Here is a 15885-nt window from a genome sequence, read left to right on the forward strand (position 1 = left end):
CTTCCAGAAGCTGTGGTTTTCACTGTACACAATGTACCAACTCCTATTCATCACTTGCTGGTAAAAGTTCCCCTCTTGGACTCCATTGGATTGCATGTCTCCGCTGGATTGAATCCAAATGCCTGTTTTCTCGAACTCCTTTTCTCTCCATCTCCCGCTGAAAAAAAAAACTCAACCCACCTCAGTGTTCGTCACAACAACTGCTCCCCCAGCGTTCTCTAGAACCTTCTCCTAGTTCTACTGTCCTGATTGGATGGCACACATTCCTAACATCCCTTATTGCTGAACTGTAACCCAGACACTCCCAGCAGAACACACTACTTTTACAGAAAGACCATCACATGAAATATCTGACAACATTAGCAGTAAAACCGTTACCAGGATGTGGCATTTGTATGCGTTTTTACCTCTTACTCATTTTCTCTCCTATGCCCAACCTCCAACCCCCATTACACTTGTGATCATGTGTGTTGCAGATGTGGGGAGCAAGAAGTGGTGTCAGTAGGCCAAGAAAGCAAATTGGAGTTCTAGGTCTTGTTATCAGTGCCTATGTTTTTGCTACCTTTTTATGGGTATAATTTTAGCTTTGGTGTACTTTAAATATGTGGATTTAGAGCATAAGAAATAGGAGCAGGAGTCGGCTATCTGGCCCATCGAGCCTGCTCTGTCCGCCATTCGATAAGAAAAGTGTATCATCTCAATAAGATTAACTTCAAAATTTGTTTGCTTCATTTGCTTTCAGAAACATACTTCTGGTTCCTCACAGATCTTTAAAATTGATAACTGGATCATTTGTAGCAGTGAAATTATTTAAATGGGTTATGTTCCATCACAAAGACCACTTCCATTCCTGTAATGTCACTTGTCCCTTCCTCAGCTTACCCCATCTGCCACTGAAACTGTCATCTGCACACATTTCAGTCATTGAGTATATTTCCAGTAAGATGGCATAGTATTCAGATGCATTGGCTTCTACAGGGCCAACAAAGGTGGTGGTGTCTTTTTAGATGTATTTTTTATGATATCAAGACCCTGCTGGACATTTAAGAACTTGAAGTATTGCAGGTCTACCCCATCAGCAAATTTCTCGTAGGTGGAGAAACTGAAGGAGCTGGACAGTGCAGATGATGCTGTTGCCTGTATCTGAGAGTCAGAGTTGGTGAGCAAAGGAGGTGTGCATTCTTAACAGCTAATGATAGTTTTAGTCATTTTTTCTTACGATCACAAGACCCCTTTGGACATTGTTAACGTGGAATACTTCACATCCAATTCACTGATTTATTGATGAGTGGCGGGGGAGCTGAGTGTCCTCAGTTGTAGTGGCAACTATGCCACAAGCTGTGGTGTGGTTTACAGCCACCCAGGAGAAAAGTGGCGGAGTCGGTGTGCTCCACTGGACTGCAGGAGGCCGTGTAGTGTGGCGTTCATGCTTGAGTTGGTGCTGTCCTCTAGTGTTTGCTCAGTAGAAGACAAGATGTATTGTGTTCTGCAGATTGCTGCAAAATTCATGGACTCAGGATCTTGGATTTTTTTTGTATGACTGTATTTTCATGCTATCTTATACAGTATGTGCTATATATACCTTGTGCTGTTTATGACTTTTAGTACTATGTTTTGCACCTTGACCTTGGAGTAACACTGTTTAATTTGGCTGTATTCATGGGTCTTTATATATGGTTGAATGACAATTAAACTTGAACATTTATCAAATGATAAATGATCGTTTTAATAAAAGATCCTGGTCGTTATCCCACTCCTTTCATGAATTTAAACATGCTCTATTCATTCAACTTGCTTATTGACTCTTTTAATACTAACTCATTTTGGTTTTGGGTACCCCCAAGCCTCATTTTTTAAAAACTCTTGTTCTGCAGTTTAAATTCCTTTATGAGTTTGCACTTCCTTCATTCATGCCAATCCAACAGCCTTATCTCCACCTCTCAAGGAGATTAATTCTCCCAACTTAAATTTTCTTTCACCCATGCTCACTTAGAGCCACACGTAATTGAATTGAATTCACTTTACTTACATCCTTCATATACATAAGGAGTAAAAATCTTTACGTTGCATCTCTGTCTAAATGTGCAATATGCAACTTATAGTAACTTATAATAAATAGTATGTACAACAGGATAATCAATGCAACATAGAAATACAGTTATATCAGCACAAATTAATCAGTCTGATGGCCTGTGGAAGAAACTGTCCTGGAGCCTGTTGGTCCTGGCTTTTATGCTGTGGTACCGTTTCCCAGATGGTAGCAGTTGCAACAGTTTGTAATTGGGTGATTCAGATCCCCAGTGATCCTTCGGGCCCTTTTTACACACCTGTCTTTGTAAATGTCCTGAATAGTGGGAAGTTCACATCTATAGATGTGCTGGGTTGCCTGCACCACTCTCTGCAGAGCCATGCAATTTGGGGAAGTACAGTTCCCATATCAGGCAATGATGTAGCCAGTCAGGATGCTCTCAGCTGTGCCCCTGTAGAAAGTCCTTAGGATTTGGGGGCCTATACCAAACTTCAACTGTCTGAAGTGAAAGAGATACTGTTGTGCTTATTTCACCACACAGCTGCTATGTACAGACCACGTGAGATCCTCGGTGATGTTCATGCCAAGGAACTTAAAGCTGTTCACCCTCTCAACCTCAGACCCTTTGATGTCAATAGGGGTTAACCTGTCTCTGTTCCTCCTGTAATCCACAACCAGCTCCTTTGTTTTTGCGACATTGAAGGAGAGGTTGTTCTATTGACACCACTGTGTCAGGGTGATGACTTCTTTGTAGGTTGCCTCATTATTATTTGAGATTAGGCCAATCAGTATAGTATTGTCAGCAAATTTAGTTAGCAGATTGGAGCTGTGGGTGGCGACATAGTCACACAGAGAGTAAAGGAGGCAGCTTAGGACACAGCCCTGAGGGGCACCGGTGTTGAGGGTCGGAGGGGCAGAGGTGAGGGATCCCACTCTTACCAGCTGCTGGCAATCTGACAGGAAGTCCAGAATCCAGTTGCTCAAGGCAAGGTAAAGCCTATCCTAGGTTTATGTTCCACTCCCTATTGATCATTTCAATCCACTTCTGTGATCTAGCTTTTAATGCCATCTCATAGCTTCTTAATATCTGCTTCTGTATCAAGCTTCTTTAAAATCTATTTGGATGTTTTTTTTATGTCAAAGAAATATAAATGCAAGTTGTCTTTTATAAAATATTTCTGGACTTTTGAAAAGACAGAATCAAATGATGTACATTAACCTAACTTTGAATTTTACCATGTGACTAAAGTTAGTTTTCACTCCCAGACATACATTGTTAATGAAATGATTAAAAAAAAAGATTTATTATTGTTACAGTTGGCTCTGCTGTGTGTGTCAGTGGCCAGGGAGCATCTCCAACAATCAAGCACTGCAACATTAGTGACTGTGAAAATGTTGGGTTGTATATAACAGATCATGCACAGGTATGTTGGTACATAATGAAGGTAACTTTTTATTAAACTGTTTTGTTTCCTGTCCATAGCTCAGTATAATCTTTTTTAATTTCATAGGGAATTTATGAGGACAATGAAATTTCAAACAATGCTCTTGCTGGAATCTGGGTAAAAAACCATGGAAATCCTATCATCAGGAGAAATCAAATTCACCATGGGCGTGATGTTGGGGTCTTCACATTTGATCATGGCATGGTAACTCTTAATACTTTCAATAAGAATTTGATAGCTGATTACTGAATTAGTCAACAGAGTGAATGTCTGGACTGGAATGTAGCAATTCATCACAATTTGTACTAGAAGAATTTGCTCTCATTTGTTACTGTTGATGTTGACCACAGTCAATTAGGTTTCCTCATGGTAATATGCCTTTTGTTAGAAATTCAATTTCGTGCAATCTAATTTGAAATTGTATACTGAAACTTCACAAACTTGCAAATTCTTATGCTACTGCAGCCAAAATGTTTCAGCTCGTAAATGAATTCCTGGCACATTACTTTTAGGAGTTGTGATTTTGTTACTTGAAAAAAAGTTATTGTACTTTGTTATTGGGATAGAGGTCAAGATATTAGAAGCTTATTATTTATCTTGAGAAAAATGAGGCTGTTACTGACATCTTGTTAAAACTAAGTAAGTTCTGTTGATAGTGAATGAAGTCTTGTCTAGGTTGCTTTTATTCTTGAGCTTGTTCAACAAAATGATTTTGGCATTTTTCAGTACTGCAATGTCCTGAAAACTTTTTTTACAGCAAGTAGTGTCAGGGCTTATATTTCATTGTGCTATCTTTGAGGAGCTGTGCAATGGTGGAAATGGTAGAGAAACTGCCTAATGTATCTCAGGGTAGTATATGATGACATGTGTGCACTTTGATAGTAAATTTACTTGAACTTTGATCTTTAACAGCTCCAGTGACCCTTGTTCAATCCTGACTTCAAGTGCTGTTAGTGTAGAATTTGTATCTTTTCCCTGTGTTTTCTTGGGTTTTCTCCCACACCCTGAAGACATGGAAATATCGGTTAATTGGCCACTACATGGTGTATAGGTGAATAGGTAGTATATCAGGGGTAATGTTGGGGGTGGGGGGGGGGGATAAAATCAGAAGTAGTGTACATGATTTTGCCAGTTTCTTTGCTGTGTAGCTCTATGGTTGTCAAAAGCTAGATATGATTTCAAATAACTCTGTTCTTTATTCTGTCAGTTTACAATTTCTTTTAAGCTTTACTAGTATTGATTAGTTATTTCATATATACTCACTAGAAGAACATCAATTCCTTCAGAATCCCCTTGAGGTGATCATAAGTTTGTTTAATTAGTGATATTAATGCTGTTTTTATTTCATTGGAATGATTCACACTTTATTTTGGATGTGTAAAATAATTTTCCAGAACTAAGTGTGATTGAGCATGATGCTTGGGGAATTACTGTTTAGTTATTTCTGGAGTAGTGCAGAGCCTGACCTATATATATTAAAAAAAAGCTTTTATAGCTCTTCAAGATCTCCAATTATGCCTTTAAGATGTATAGTCTTCCAATGTTTCTCATAAATTTTCCTACTCGTACAATCATGACCAGTTTTTAAGCTGCTGGTAGATTGGCATGTACCTACCCGAGAAAAAAACATCTTTCTGTTACAGTTTTACCTTGAACATATTATAGCTACCTTGTTTAATTTCACTGGTCTCTTGATTCACAATGAATATATTTGTTATTAACAAAATACTTGACAAACTACAGTTCTTGAAGGTAGTGTGTTCCTGAACTAAACTAAATTATGATCAATGATTGTGCTAACTACTGTTCTGTGCTTGCGTTTTGAATGAATGAAAAGTTGTATCATGAAGATAGTCTTACTTGAAACTTTTTTTCATTTGCAAAGTTCATTTTAAAATGCATTTCCTAAGGTATATTGTTGCACTGATATTTTCTATCATATTTCTCATAGTTTTCCAATTTTGAGTTTTCATAAATCAGAAGACATCTGTGTTATGTGACTGTCAAATTTTTGACAGTTTGAAACAAGTCATTGACTGACTTACTAAGTAGATTTCTCAGCCACAGCCACTTCTTCTGCATTGTTGTGTGCAGAAAATGGAAGCAATGTAGAAAAGTGCATTTTTTGTGCTGTTTTTGCTGCCGTGTTCGATGATTCGAGGGCATAGCCTTAGAATAAAGGGATGGATGTTCCTTTAAAACTGAGATGAGGAAGAATTTTTTTCAGCAGGTGTGGAGTGAATCTGTGGAATTCATTTCCATGGAGAGCTGTGGAAGCAACGTTCTCTGTTATATTTAAGGGACAGGTACTTGACTGGTAAGGGGTTTGAAGTTTATCGGCAGAAGGCAGGAAATTGGGATTGAGGGAAAAAATAATCCATGATTGAATGGCAAGCAGACATAATAGGTCGAATGGCCTAATTTTACTCCTATATCTTATGGTTTTATGATGTAATTATTAATTTGTCAATAATCCAAATTTTATTTTCTGAATGCATTTTCATAGACTTTGACTCTTGTGGTTCAAATTCTCAAGATACAACATCTTTCTTTGCTATTAAGATTTGCATTCATGAAGTACGTTTCACATTAGTTGATATTTGTGATCTGAACATTGAAAGGAAAAGCATATACAGAGACCAATTGTAACATACTCTGCTTATTTTGCCAATGTTTATCTTTTTTTAAAACGTCCAGTTACATAGTTTCAGAACCCAGTGACTGTCTAAATTTATATTTCTTTTTATCTCTCCTTTCATTTTAAACTTTGCTAAGCCAAATTAGGAGAGCGCAATGATGATTTTGTAGAAATTAAGTAACTTGAAGAAAAATATCAATTTTTGCCTGCATTTAGTTTTTGGAAATTTTATACAAAAGGTGCACTAATCTAATAAAATTAATGTCATTAAATTAATTTTATTCAACTGTTCCTTCCTGCTAAAAGCATATTTTGACAGCATCCTTACCCTTATAAATTTCAAAGGTTCGAAGTAAATTTTTTTTAGTAAAATAGGTAAACCATATACAACCTTGAGATATTAATTTGCAATAGCATTCCAGTGGAGGCGCTCTGTAAATGCAAATTTTTGCTTGTATGAGATTTTTACTGCAGTGAACATATGTAGTGTATATTTTTAAAAGAAATTAGTATTGTCATCGTACCATATTATTACAATAAAGTAAAGTTGGTTTGCTTGTTATTTTTCAGAGTTTTGGAAACTGAACTAGTGTTAGTTGATGGTATTGTTAGACTAGAAGCCTTCTTTGCTTCATTGACTTAAAGGCTTTGCCCAATGGTTTTATCCATGAAGCAGCTTTATAAAATTCTGTTCTATGTCGTTCTTGCTGAGTGAATGTGTGGTGCACTTGGTTGCTTTTGAAAACAGTTACTGTTTATTTCCATTCCCCAAGCAAGAGATAAGAAACAATAGATATCAGTCTTTTTGTCAATTCAGGCTTTTTCTCTCTCTGCCAAAATTGTAACAGGTTTATGGGCACCATAGTTCCTGGGGGTAAATGAAAAGTATGAAAAAAAGTTTTTAAAAAAACTGTGCATGCACCTTTTTTTAAAACTTTTTTGTACTTTTTATTCCCCCAGATTTAAACAGGCTGGTACAGCAACTGCAGTGCAGGTAAGAGGACTTAAAGACTAATTTAGTTTGCATCTGGAAGAAATATGGATAGGTTGAGGATTCCTGTGCTGCCTGGCATCATGGAGCTTTCTCTTTGAATGTGCTTGACACAGAACATGATTCTGTACCAGAAGGGCAAGTCAAATGTCCGGGAATAATTATTAAAAGTGACTTGGGCTCAGAATACATTTAAAGGATTTTTGTTCAATCAAGTTCAATAGGGTTGAACAAGTCAGTGGAATTTAGTTATATAAAAGTGTAATTTGAGATGACATAGTTGTAAGTTTGGAAGAATTGTTATATTGGTTCAATATTTTCACAATATATAATGGAAATCCTTGCTTGTATATTGTTCATACAAATCAAATCATTACACAGTGCATTGAGGTAGTAATACAAGGTAGAAATAACAAAATGCAGAATAAAATACAATAGCTACAGCAAAAGTACAGGCGGGTAGACAACAAGGTGCAAGATCACAATAAGGTAGAATGTGACATTAAGAGTCCATCTTTTCCAGGGGGACATGCTGGATTTTGTAGGGACCGCACATAAGTAGCACGAAACTGGGGAACATATGACTTTCTGAATGGACCATGATAAGTTTATTGTTTTAATGAAATATTTTTTAAAATAAATAAAAAATAAATTAATATATATAATTTAATTGGAACCCTGAATGAAATGAATGGGAAAGTAATGCTAGATGAAGCAAATGAAGCATAAATATTAACTGTATATTAGAATACTTAATAGAGTGGTCCAAAAAAATTTACAGCTGACGAAGACTATGGAGTGTGGGGTCCACAGAGGTAATTAAAAGTTACAAGTAGGCCATGAGCAGAAGTTGTTTGAGAGCTACTGTTCTAGGGAACTATTCAATAGTGCTGTAACACCAGGGCAAAAGGTGTCCTTGAGTTTGTGTGGTATGTGCTTTTGTATTTTCTGCCCAATGGAGAGAGGCAAAGTGAATGTTACGGGTCATGGAGCCTTTGATTATGCAGGCTGCTTCTCGGAAGGACTAAGTTTAAACAGAATCTACAGTGGGGAGGCTGGTTTTGGTGATGTGCTGAACTGTTTCCACGGCTCTGCAGATTTTTGCATTCAGATGGGATGCGTTTTATGATGCCAAATGTCTGCAGCCCGTTGAGGATGTAGAGGTATTGGTGAGCTTTCTTTGTTGTGGTGTCCTCTGTTGGACCAGCGCCGGTTATTGCTGATGTTCACTCTTTGGAACTGAAGCTGTCAACGTCCTCTTCTCGATGACCAGCTCTTTTGTTTTTTCTGACATTGAGTGAAGGTTGTCATGTTGGTCTTTATTTCCGATCAGCAAACCTTGTAGATGGAATTGGAGCAGAATCTGGCCATGCAATCATGATTTATTGATGATTAGTAGCAATTAAGTCACTTTAATATTATTAGAAGAGGACTGAGAGCTAGAAATTTTAAGACCCTGAATAGTGGAATGGAAATATTGTATGCTGTAGGCTAATATGAAATTCTAGATGAGGTTGACATTTGAAGTAAATCGAAGAAGGCTTGTAGAGGGCTGGCATGTTCCAAAAGCACTTTTGCTGTATTTACGCGTATTATGTATTTGAAGATGGCATCAGAGAAATCAAAATTTAAAGTAATAAAGCATTTCTGGGTGTGAATTTAGAGTTAGACTCTCCTGGGAATAGTAGCCATACAGGATTTGGTTCTGGGTGGAACAAAAAAAATTCAAATTACATGTTAACTGTTGCAGGTGAGATGATACAGAAGTAATTATGGGTAAAATTCTTATTATTCAGGTAGGAAAAAGCTGAGCTGGTGATTGCTGGTTTTGTTGTGGTTATAACAATAAGAGTAATGATAGGTAAAGTTGGCAGTCAGTACTAACCTAATAGGTTATTGAAGTTCATCATCAAGCAAACATTTCCATAAGATGTAAACTAGTTTACTGATTTAGCTAAAGAAGGATGAAGGCAAGGCAGTGGACGTTGTCTATGTGGACTTTAGAAGCCCTTTGACAAGATCCCACATGGGGGGGGGGAGGGGTTGGTCAGGAAGGTTTAGTTGGTTGGCAATCAAGATGAGGTAATAAATTGAGTTAGACATTGGCTTTGTGGAAGAAGCCAGAGAGTGGTTGTAGATGGTTTCCTCTTTGATTGGTGGCTGTGACTAGTGGTGTGTCACTGGGATTGGTGTTGGGTCCATTGTTGTTTGTCGCCAACAGTACTGCCTGAAAGTCTTAGGCACATGTAAAAAAAAAGGTTCTGTAAAGCAAAAGTTCCTTTCAAAAATAATGAAAAATTTCCAAGTACCAAAAAATGTACTATAAAGAGCAATAATCAGTAAAAAAAAAACAAAATCAATATTTGGTGTTATCACCCTTTGTCTTTAAAACTGCATCAGTTCTCTTGGTTACACTGGCTTGCAATTTGAAAGCAACAGGTAGGTTGTTCTAAGCATCTTGGAGAACTTGCCACAGTTCTTCTGTGGACTTCGGCTGTCTCCTTATTTTTGCCTCTCCAGGTAATCCCAGACAGCGTTGATATTGTTGAGATCAAGGCTCTGTGAAGGCCATACTATCTGTTCAGAGCTCCTTGTTCTTTTTGCTGAAGATAGTTGTTTATGAGCTTGGACATGTGTTTGTGGTCATTGTCCTGCTGCAGAATGAAGTTGGGACCGATCAGATACCCCCTGGTGGTATTGCTTGATGGATGAGAATCTGCTTGTACTTCTCAGCATTGAGGTTCCATTAATTTTGCAGACATTCATCCATGTAGCTTTCTCCTGCTCTTCTATGGACAAACTGCCTCCTGTTGAGCCAGAAATTTCAAATTTTGACTTTTCATTCCAGAGTACTTGCTACCATTGTTCGGCACTCCAGTTCCTGTGTTTTTGTGCATAGGTTAGTCTTTTGGCTTTGCTTCCACTTCAGAGGAATGGCTTTTTGGCAGCAACTCTGCTATGAAGACCGCTTCTGACAAAACTTCTCTGGACTATAGAGGGGTGTACTTGGGTTCCAGTGGTTTCTGTGAGTTCAGAACTGATAACAGTGGTGAACTACTTCTGTTTTAGAAAAAAAATGTCAGTTTGATGTCTTTCTTTTGCTGTACTCAGTTTCTGTGATTGACCACTGCATTTCTGGTTCTTGGCTTTGCTTGTTTCATTGTGCTTCTTCAGAAGAGCTTTGATAACACATCTTGAAACTTTTGTTTACTGTGTAATTTGTGCTTGGGAGGCTTCGCAGATGCCACACTCTCTTGACAGCCTTAGTTTGGCCGAGTTGATTTCTTTGTATACCCGTTTCAGTTCATCATTTGAAATTCATTCAACTCAATATGTCATTGATCATAACATCTGTTTGTTATCTTTGTTTAATCATACACTGGGCTTTGTACCTATGAAGTAATCAAGTATTCATTTGAAAAGTGATCTTAATATGTTACTTTCTCTAATGAATTGAATTGAATTTCAGTTTATTGTTATTTAGGAACCACAAATGCAATGCAGTTAAAAAATGAAACAACATTCCTCCAGAATGATATCACAAAAGCACATGACAAAACAGACTACACCAGAAAATCCACATAACGTTTGGCAATCCCCAATCCAGAGTCGTGAGAGGCTGCTGCGTATTAATACTGTGCTACCATCTTAGCGTGTTCCCGGAAGGAGCTCCAAACCCACCAGACTAAACAAGACTACCCAGACACACCAAATCAGGAGACCAACTCTACCACCCAACAAATCAAAAACTAAAGCTACAAGACCTACACAAAACCACATAGTTACATATAGTTATAGTTAACATATATTTACAACAATGCAAACAGTACCAGAATTGATTTAAAAAAAAGACCATGGGCAGAGTAAAAAATAGTCCAAGGACGTTAAAAGACTATAAGTTTGAAAGAAACCACCACACAGTTTCCACAAGTCCTCAGGGTCCTGATAGACTTGTCAGCCCATGCAGGCGACAGAAGGGAATACCTTGCTGTGGATTTCCAAGGTGCCGCCGGACTCAGCTCGCAGACGCAGCACACAATGAAAAGCTCCCCGACCGCAGTGGACTCTTGAGTCCGTCGAACCTCCGAGCCTCCGACATAGCCTCCAGCATAGCCTCTCTGAGCACCATCCTCTGCCAAGCACATTAAGACACCACCGGCAACGTGATCCCAAGGACAGGGGGCCTGTTCTTCCCAGTAGGGACTCGGACCTCACAACAGCAGTAGCAGTTTATGTTCCTCCGTGCTCCCACGTCCGTTTTTCATCAGATTAGGATTGTGCACGGCACCCCGCTTAACAAATAACAGATATCAACTCTGGAGAGACTGCTGCAAGCTGCGTTGCGCCGCCATCTTGGAATAGTCTAAAAAAATTCTATAACATTTAATTTTTTGGAAAATTAATCTTTGGAGATCTTAAATTTGTTCTTTACTATTGAAACAACTAATGCTCAAGGCAAAAACTAAACATCTAAAACAAAACTTGTAATAAAAATCTATGGTGCCTAAGACTTTTGCATAGTGCTCTATATAAAACAAAATCTGGATAATAATGTAATGAACTGGATTAGCAAATTTGTTGTAATACCAAGGTTGGGGGTGCAGTGGATAGTGAGAAAAACTGTCACAGCTTGCAGAGGGATCTGAGTTGGTTGAAAAATGGCAGATGGAATTTAATGCAACAACTGTAAGGTGTTGTATTTTAGAAGGGCCAACTAGGATAGGTTTTACACAATGAGGTGTGTGGTAGAGCAGGGGTCTGGGAGTTCAAATCCAAAATTTCTTGAAAGTGGCTCCACAAATAGATCATATTATAAAGAAAGCTTTATAAATCAAATGTTTTGAGTACAGGAGTTGGAATGTGTTGAAATTGTATAAGACTGTAAGATGTAGGAGCAGAATTTGGCCATTCATCCATCAAGTGCTGCACAGACTCTGCAATACGAGGTGTTGGTGAGGCCTAATTTGGAGCATTGTGTGCAGTTTGGTCACCTGCCTGCCGGAACGATGCAAATAGGATTGAAAGAGTGCAGAGAAAATATAGAAGCATATTGCTGGGATGACGGGAGTTATTAGGAAAAGTTGAATAGGTAAGGTCTTTATTCCTTGGAACCAAGAAGGCTGAGGGGAAATCTGATAGAGTTATGTAAAATTAAATAGGGGTAATTCATGCAGCACAACTGGAGGATGTTCCAGGCGCAGGTTGACGGAACAAGGCAGATTAATGGTTTGGCGCAGACTAGATGGGCAGAAGGAATATTTTCTATGCTGTAGTCTTCTATGACTCCATGAGAGTACTTTTCTTAAAAGCTAATAATTAAAATCTTTAATCTTTTCTTTGCGTTTCCTTTAAATCTATTAGAATCTATTAGTCTGACATAGCCTCAAGATTTGGGGGAGTAGAATTAGGACGGAGATGAGGAGGAATTGCTCTTCCCAGAGAGTGGTGAATCGATGGAATTCTCTGCCCAGTGAAGCATTGGAGGCTACCTCAGTAAATGTACTTAAGACAAAGTTGGATAGATTTTTTTGCAAAGTAGGGAAAATTGAGGGTTATGGGGAAAAGGCAGGTTGGTGAAGATGAGTCCATGGCCAGTTCTGCCATGGACTTTTTGAATGGTGGAGCAGGCTTGCCAGGCCAGATGGCCTACTCCTGCTCCTACTTCTTATGTTCTTAATGTCTTTTGTCAATTACAAAATGCTCAGATTTCCAATCAGTGTACTTCATTTTTATAAATTCACAATAAATGATTAAAAAAACTGATTTTATTTGTTTCAGGGTTACTTTGAAAGCTGTAATATTCATCGTAATCGAATAGCTGGTTTTGAGGTGAAAGCCTATGCCAACCCCACAGTGGTTAAATGTGAAATTCATCATGGCCAAACGGGTGGAATTTATGTACACGAGAAAGGTCGAGGCCAGTTCTTAGAAAACAAAATCTATGCAAACAATTTTGCTGGTGTGTGGATTACATCAAATAGTGATCCAACAATTAGGTAAGGCTTTTACTATCATTATACTCAGTGAAATAAATATTTTTCTGGATAGATTAATGTTTTTTGCCTTTGTTTTTCACTCCCTAGGGGAAATGCTATTTTTAATGGAAATCAGGGCGGGGTTTACATCTTTGGAGATGGTAGGGGCCTTATAGAGGCGAATGACATTTATGGTAAGTTGTGGAATATAATTACCTTAATTCAAGTTTTTAGATCTTTAGTTTTTAAGTCTATATTGTTTAAAAATGTGATATTTTTATACTAGGAAATGCATTAGCCGGAATTCAGATTCGAACAAATAGTTGTCCAATTGTCCGTCAAAATAAAATTCATGATGGCCAGCATGGAGGTATTTATGTGGTAAGTCTGTAAAAAGGGACATGTTTGTGTTTATGCTTGTATAGGCATGGGGATGGGAAAGACTAAAATGAACAGGAAAAGAAAATGAAATTGTCATGACCTTGCTTTAAGAGACAACTTTAAATTGGAAGTTAAATTTGTAATAGCTACTTAACATTTTAAAATATGAAAATTTCAGACTACTGTATTTCTTTTGCTACTCTTATAATTGTTGCTGAATTAATTGTTAAATAGACTGACAAAAATATAATTGGGGAAGCAGAAATAGTAAAAATAATGATTGTGAACTTGTTAATTGGAATTTCAGCTTTTTTGGCTCTCTGTCTGTTCTAACAGGTATCTATATTTTCAGAATCCTGTTTTGGACTTTGTCTATGAATGTGATCCATAACGTTTGGATTATCTGCATATAAACAATGTTTATTTTCCCCTTAGTACCTGTCTTTGTAATTTAGATAATTACAATTGCTATTTCAGTAAAGTGATTGATTCTTTTTGCCCTAATTCCTTAATTGTTGTAGGGAAATCAAAATTAAGAATTAATAATCAGAATCAACAAAAGCAAAGTGCACACCAAACTAATCTGTTTAAGGGAGGTGGACTATAGGGGATGATTGTAAAAACTATATAAATTGATACGATTTTAATATTTTCAGCATGAATTGCATTCATAATATGCAATATTACAATTTGTGGGTAATGTAGCTTGTCAGTCTGCACTAAATTTCAGTTTATTGACTTTTGTTTCTTAAGCACGAGAAAGGGCAAGGTGTAATTGAAGAAAATGAAGTGTACAGTAATACCCTGGCAGGTGTGTGGGTAACAACAGGAAGTACACCGGTGCTACGGCGGAACAGAATACATAGTGGCAAACAGGTACAGTCCACTTCAATTAGATACTTTCATAAATCTTGTGGGTCACCAGTGCTACAGTATCCATGACAAGAGTGTTTGTTTTGTAAGGTGGGTGTTTACTTCTATGACAATGGCCATGGAGTGCTTGAAGATAATGATATCTACAACCATATGTACTCAGGGGTTCAGATCAGGTAAGATGCATGTTCATATTAGTCACTGTTCTAATTTTTAACTTCCAATTATCTTGTCCCTTCAGCTTTTAGCACAGATAGGAAGAAACTGTACAATAAGGCAGTAGTTTATCATGTAGATATTAAATCTGTAGAGTTATTTTTTGAGGAGACAAAAAGTGAATGGCACAGTCAGACTGACTGTTTGCCATTAAGTATGCTGTTGACTGATTTTATACAAATGGCGAAAACATTGAAGAGCATTGCACATCACTTATGTTATGACTTTTTTGGTTTGCTAAGTTTTACTGGTGTGACCACAATTTTCCTTCAACCTAGCTGTAATGCTACTCCATTTAGTATTTTAATGTTTGAAGGAATTTTTGTAATGTGACAGTGCAAAGACAGGGTTTTCTTCCTACATGTGTAAATGTGTAATATTAAATAGCTGAAAATGATTTGGATAAAAATTTAAATCTGTCACATTTTATAGTGTATTTACAAACCAGGAATGTTTGGCCATTCACTGGATGTAATAAACTTGGAAGGCAATTTGTATTTTTATATTGTAACTATGACATAAATTTGTGGCTTATCTGTAATGGTAAGCATCAGACCAGATCAAGAAGATTCCACATACGGCAGCCATGATATTGTGCTAAAAGTGGCAAAGCTGTTTGTTAGAAAAGTCTGTGAAAGCATCTGCTATACAAAGTGGAAGGTAAGGTGGTAATGTGCAAACTGTATGGAAATTTTTAAAAAAGTGAGAAGTTCCAGGTTAGAGATGTGAAACACCTTTTCGATTACATGCTGTGGAAATGTTTTCTAATGTCAGTATTTTTTTAAACTTGTGTTGCTGGGCTCATGGTAAAACTCTGAAACAAAATGTTTAGTCAGATCATGGTAATTCTGTTGTTTATTGAAAGGAACATAATGATAAGTAAATATGTGATGATAACGAGAATCCCTGGCTACTTTTGCACTTTTATATAACACTAAACTAGTCCCTTTATTTCTAGTGAAGTACTTCAGTAGTGATTCCATTGAGAAATGTAATTTGGAACAGCAAAGACACCTTCTCATTATATTTGCTTCTTGTGCAATTTTTGAACTGCTGTCCTTGCAGTTTGATTACACAATGTGGATCTGTTTTGGGCAAATGCTATTGTGGTTGCGAACACCTTCTGTGAGGTGCCCCATGGTTTGGTGGTTGGGTGACTCTTATGCCCAATTACAATCCACAAGCTTTATAATGGAAACATTTTTATAAAAAAGCCAAGCAGAGCAATCAAGAGGCAGTTTAGAAATCATGAATGAAGAACAGTTGCTGATGTTAATCAGAATTATTAGGAACATTCCTCTGTTTATTCTTGATTCGTGCTCTCGAAGGCATACGGG

The 15885-nt window shown here is 37.4% G+C and overlaps 1 protein-coding gene across 2 annotated transcripts in view; it reads left to right on the forward strand.

Annotated features, from left to right (window-relative positions):
* Nucleotides 1-15885, forward strand: part of fbxo11b (F-box protein 11b) — a 124873-nt gene that overhangs the window by 79136 nt on the left and 29852 nt on the right. For both annotated transcript variants that reach the window (XM_059985704.1, XM_059985703.1), the window contains 7 exons: nucleotides 3347-3453; nucleotides 3541-3678; nucleotides 12882-13099; nucleotides 13187-13272; nucleotides 13365-13459; nucleotides 14213-14335; nucleotides 14423-14508. In XM_059985704.1, coding sequence (XP_059841687.1) covers nucleotides 3347-3453; nucleotides 3541-3678; nucleotides 12882-13099; nucleotides 13187-13272; nucleotides 13365-13459; nucleotides 14213-14335; nucleotides 14423-14508 — 853 coding nt within the window. The remainder of the gene's footprint in view (nucleotides 1-3346; nucleotides 3454-3540; nucleotides 3679-12881; nucleotides 13100-13186; nucleotides 13273-13364; nucleotides 13460-14212; nucleotides 14336-14422; nucleotides 14509-15885) is intronic.

The sequence above is a fragment of the Hypanus sabinus genome, chromosome 12 (assembly GCF_030144855.1).
Source record: "Hypanus sabinus isolate sHypSab1 chromosome 12, sHypSab1.hap1, whole genome shotgun sequence".
NCBI lineage: Eukaryota > Metazoa > Chordata > Chondrichthyes > Myliobatiformes > Dasyatidae > Hypanus > Hypanus sabinus.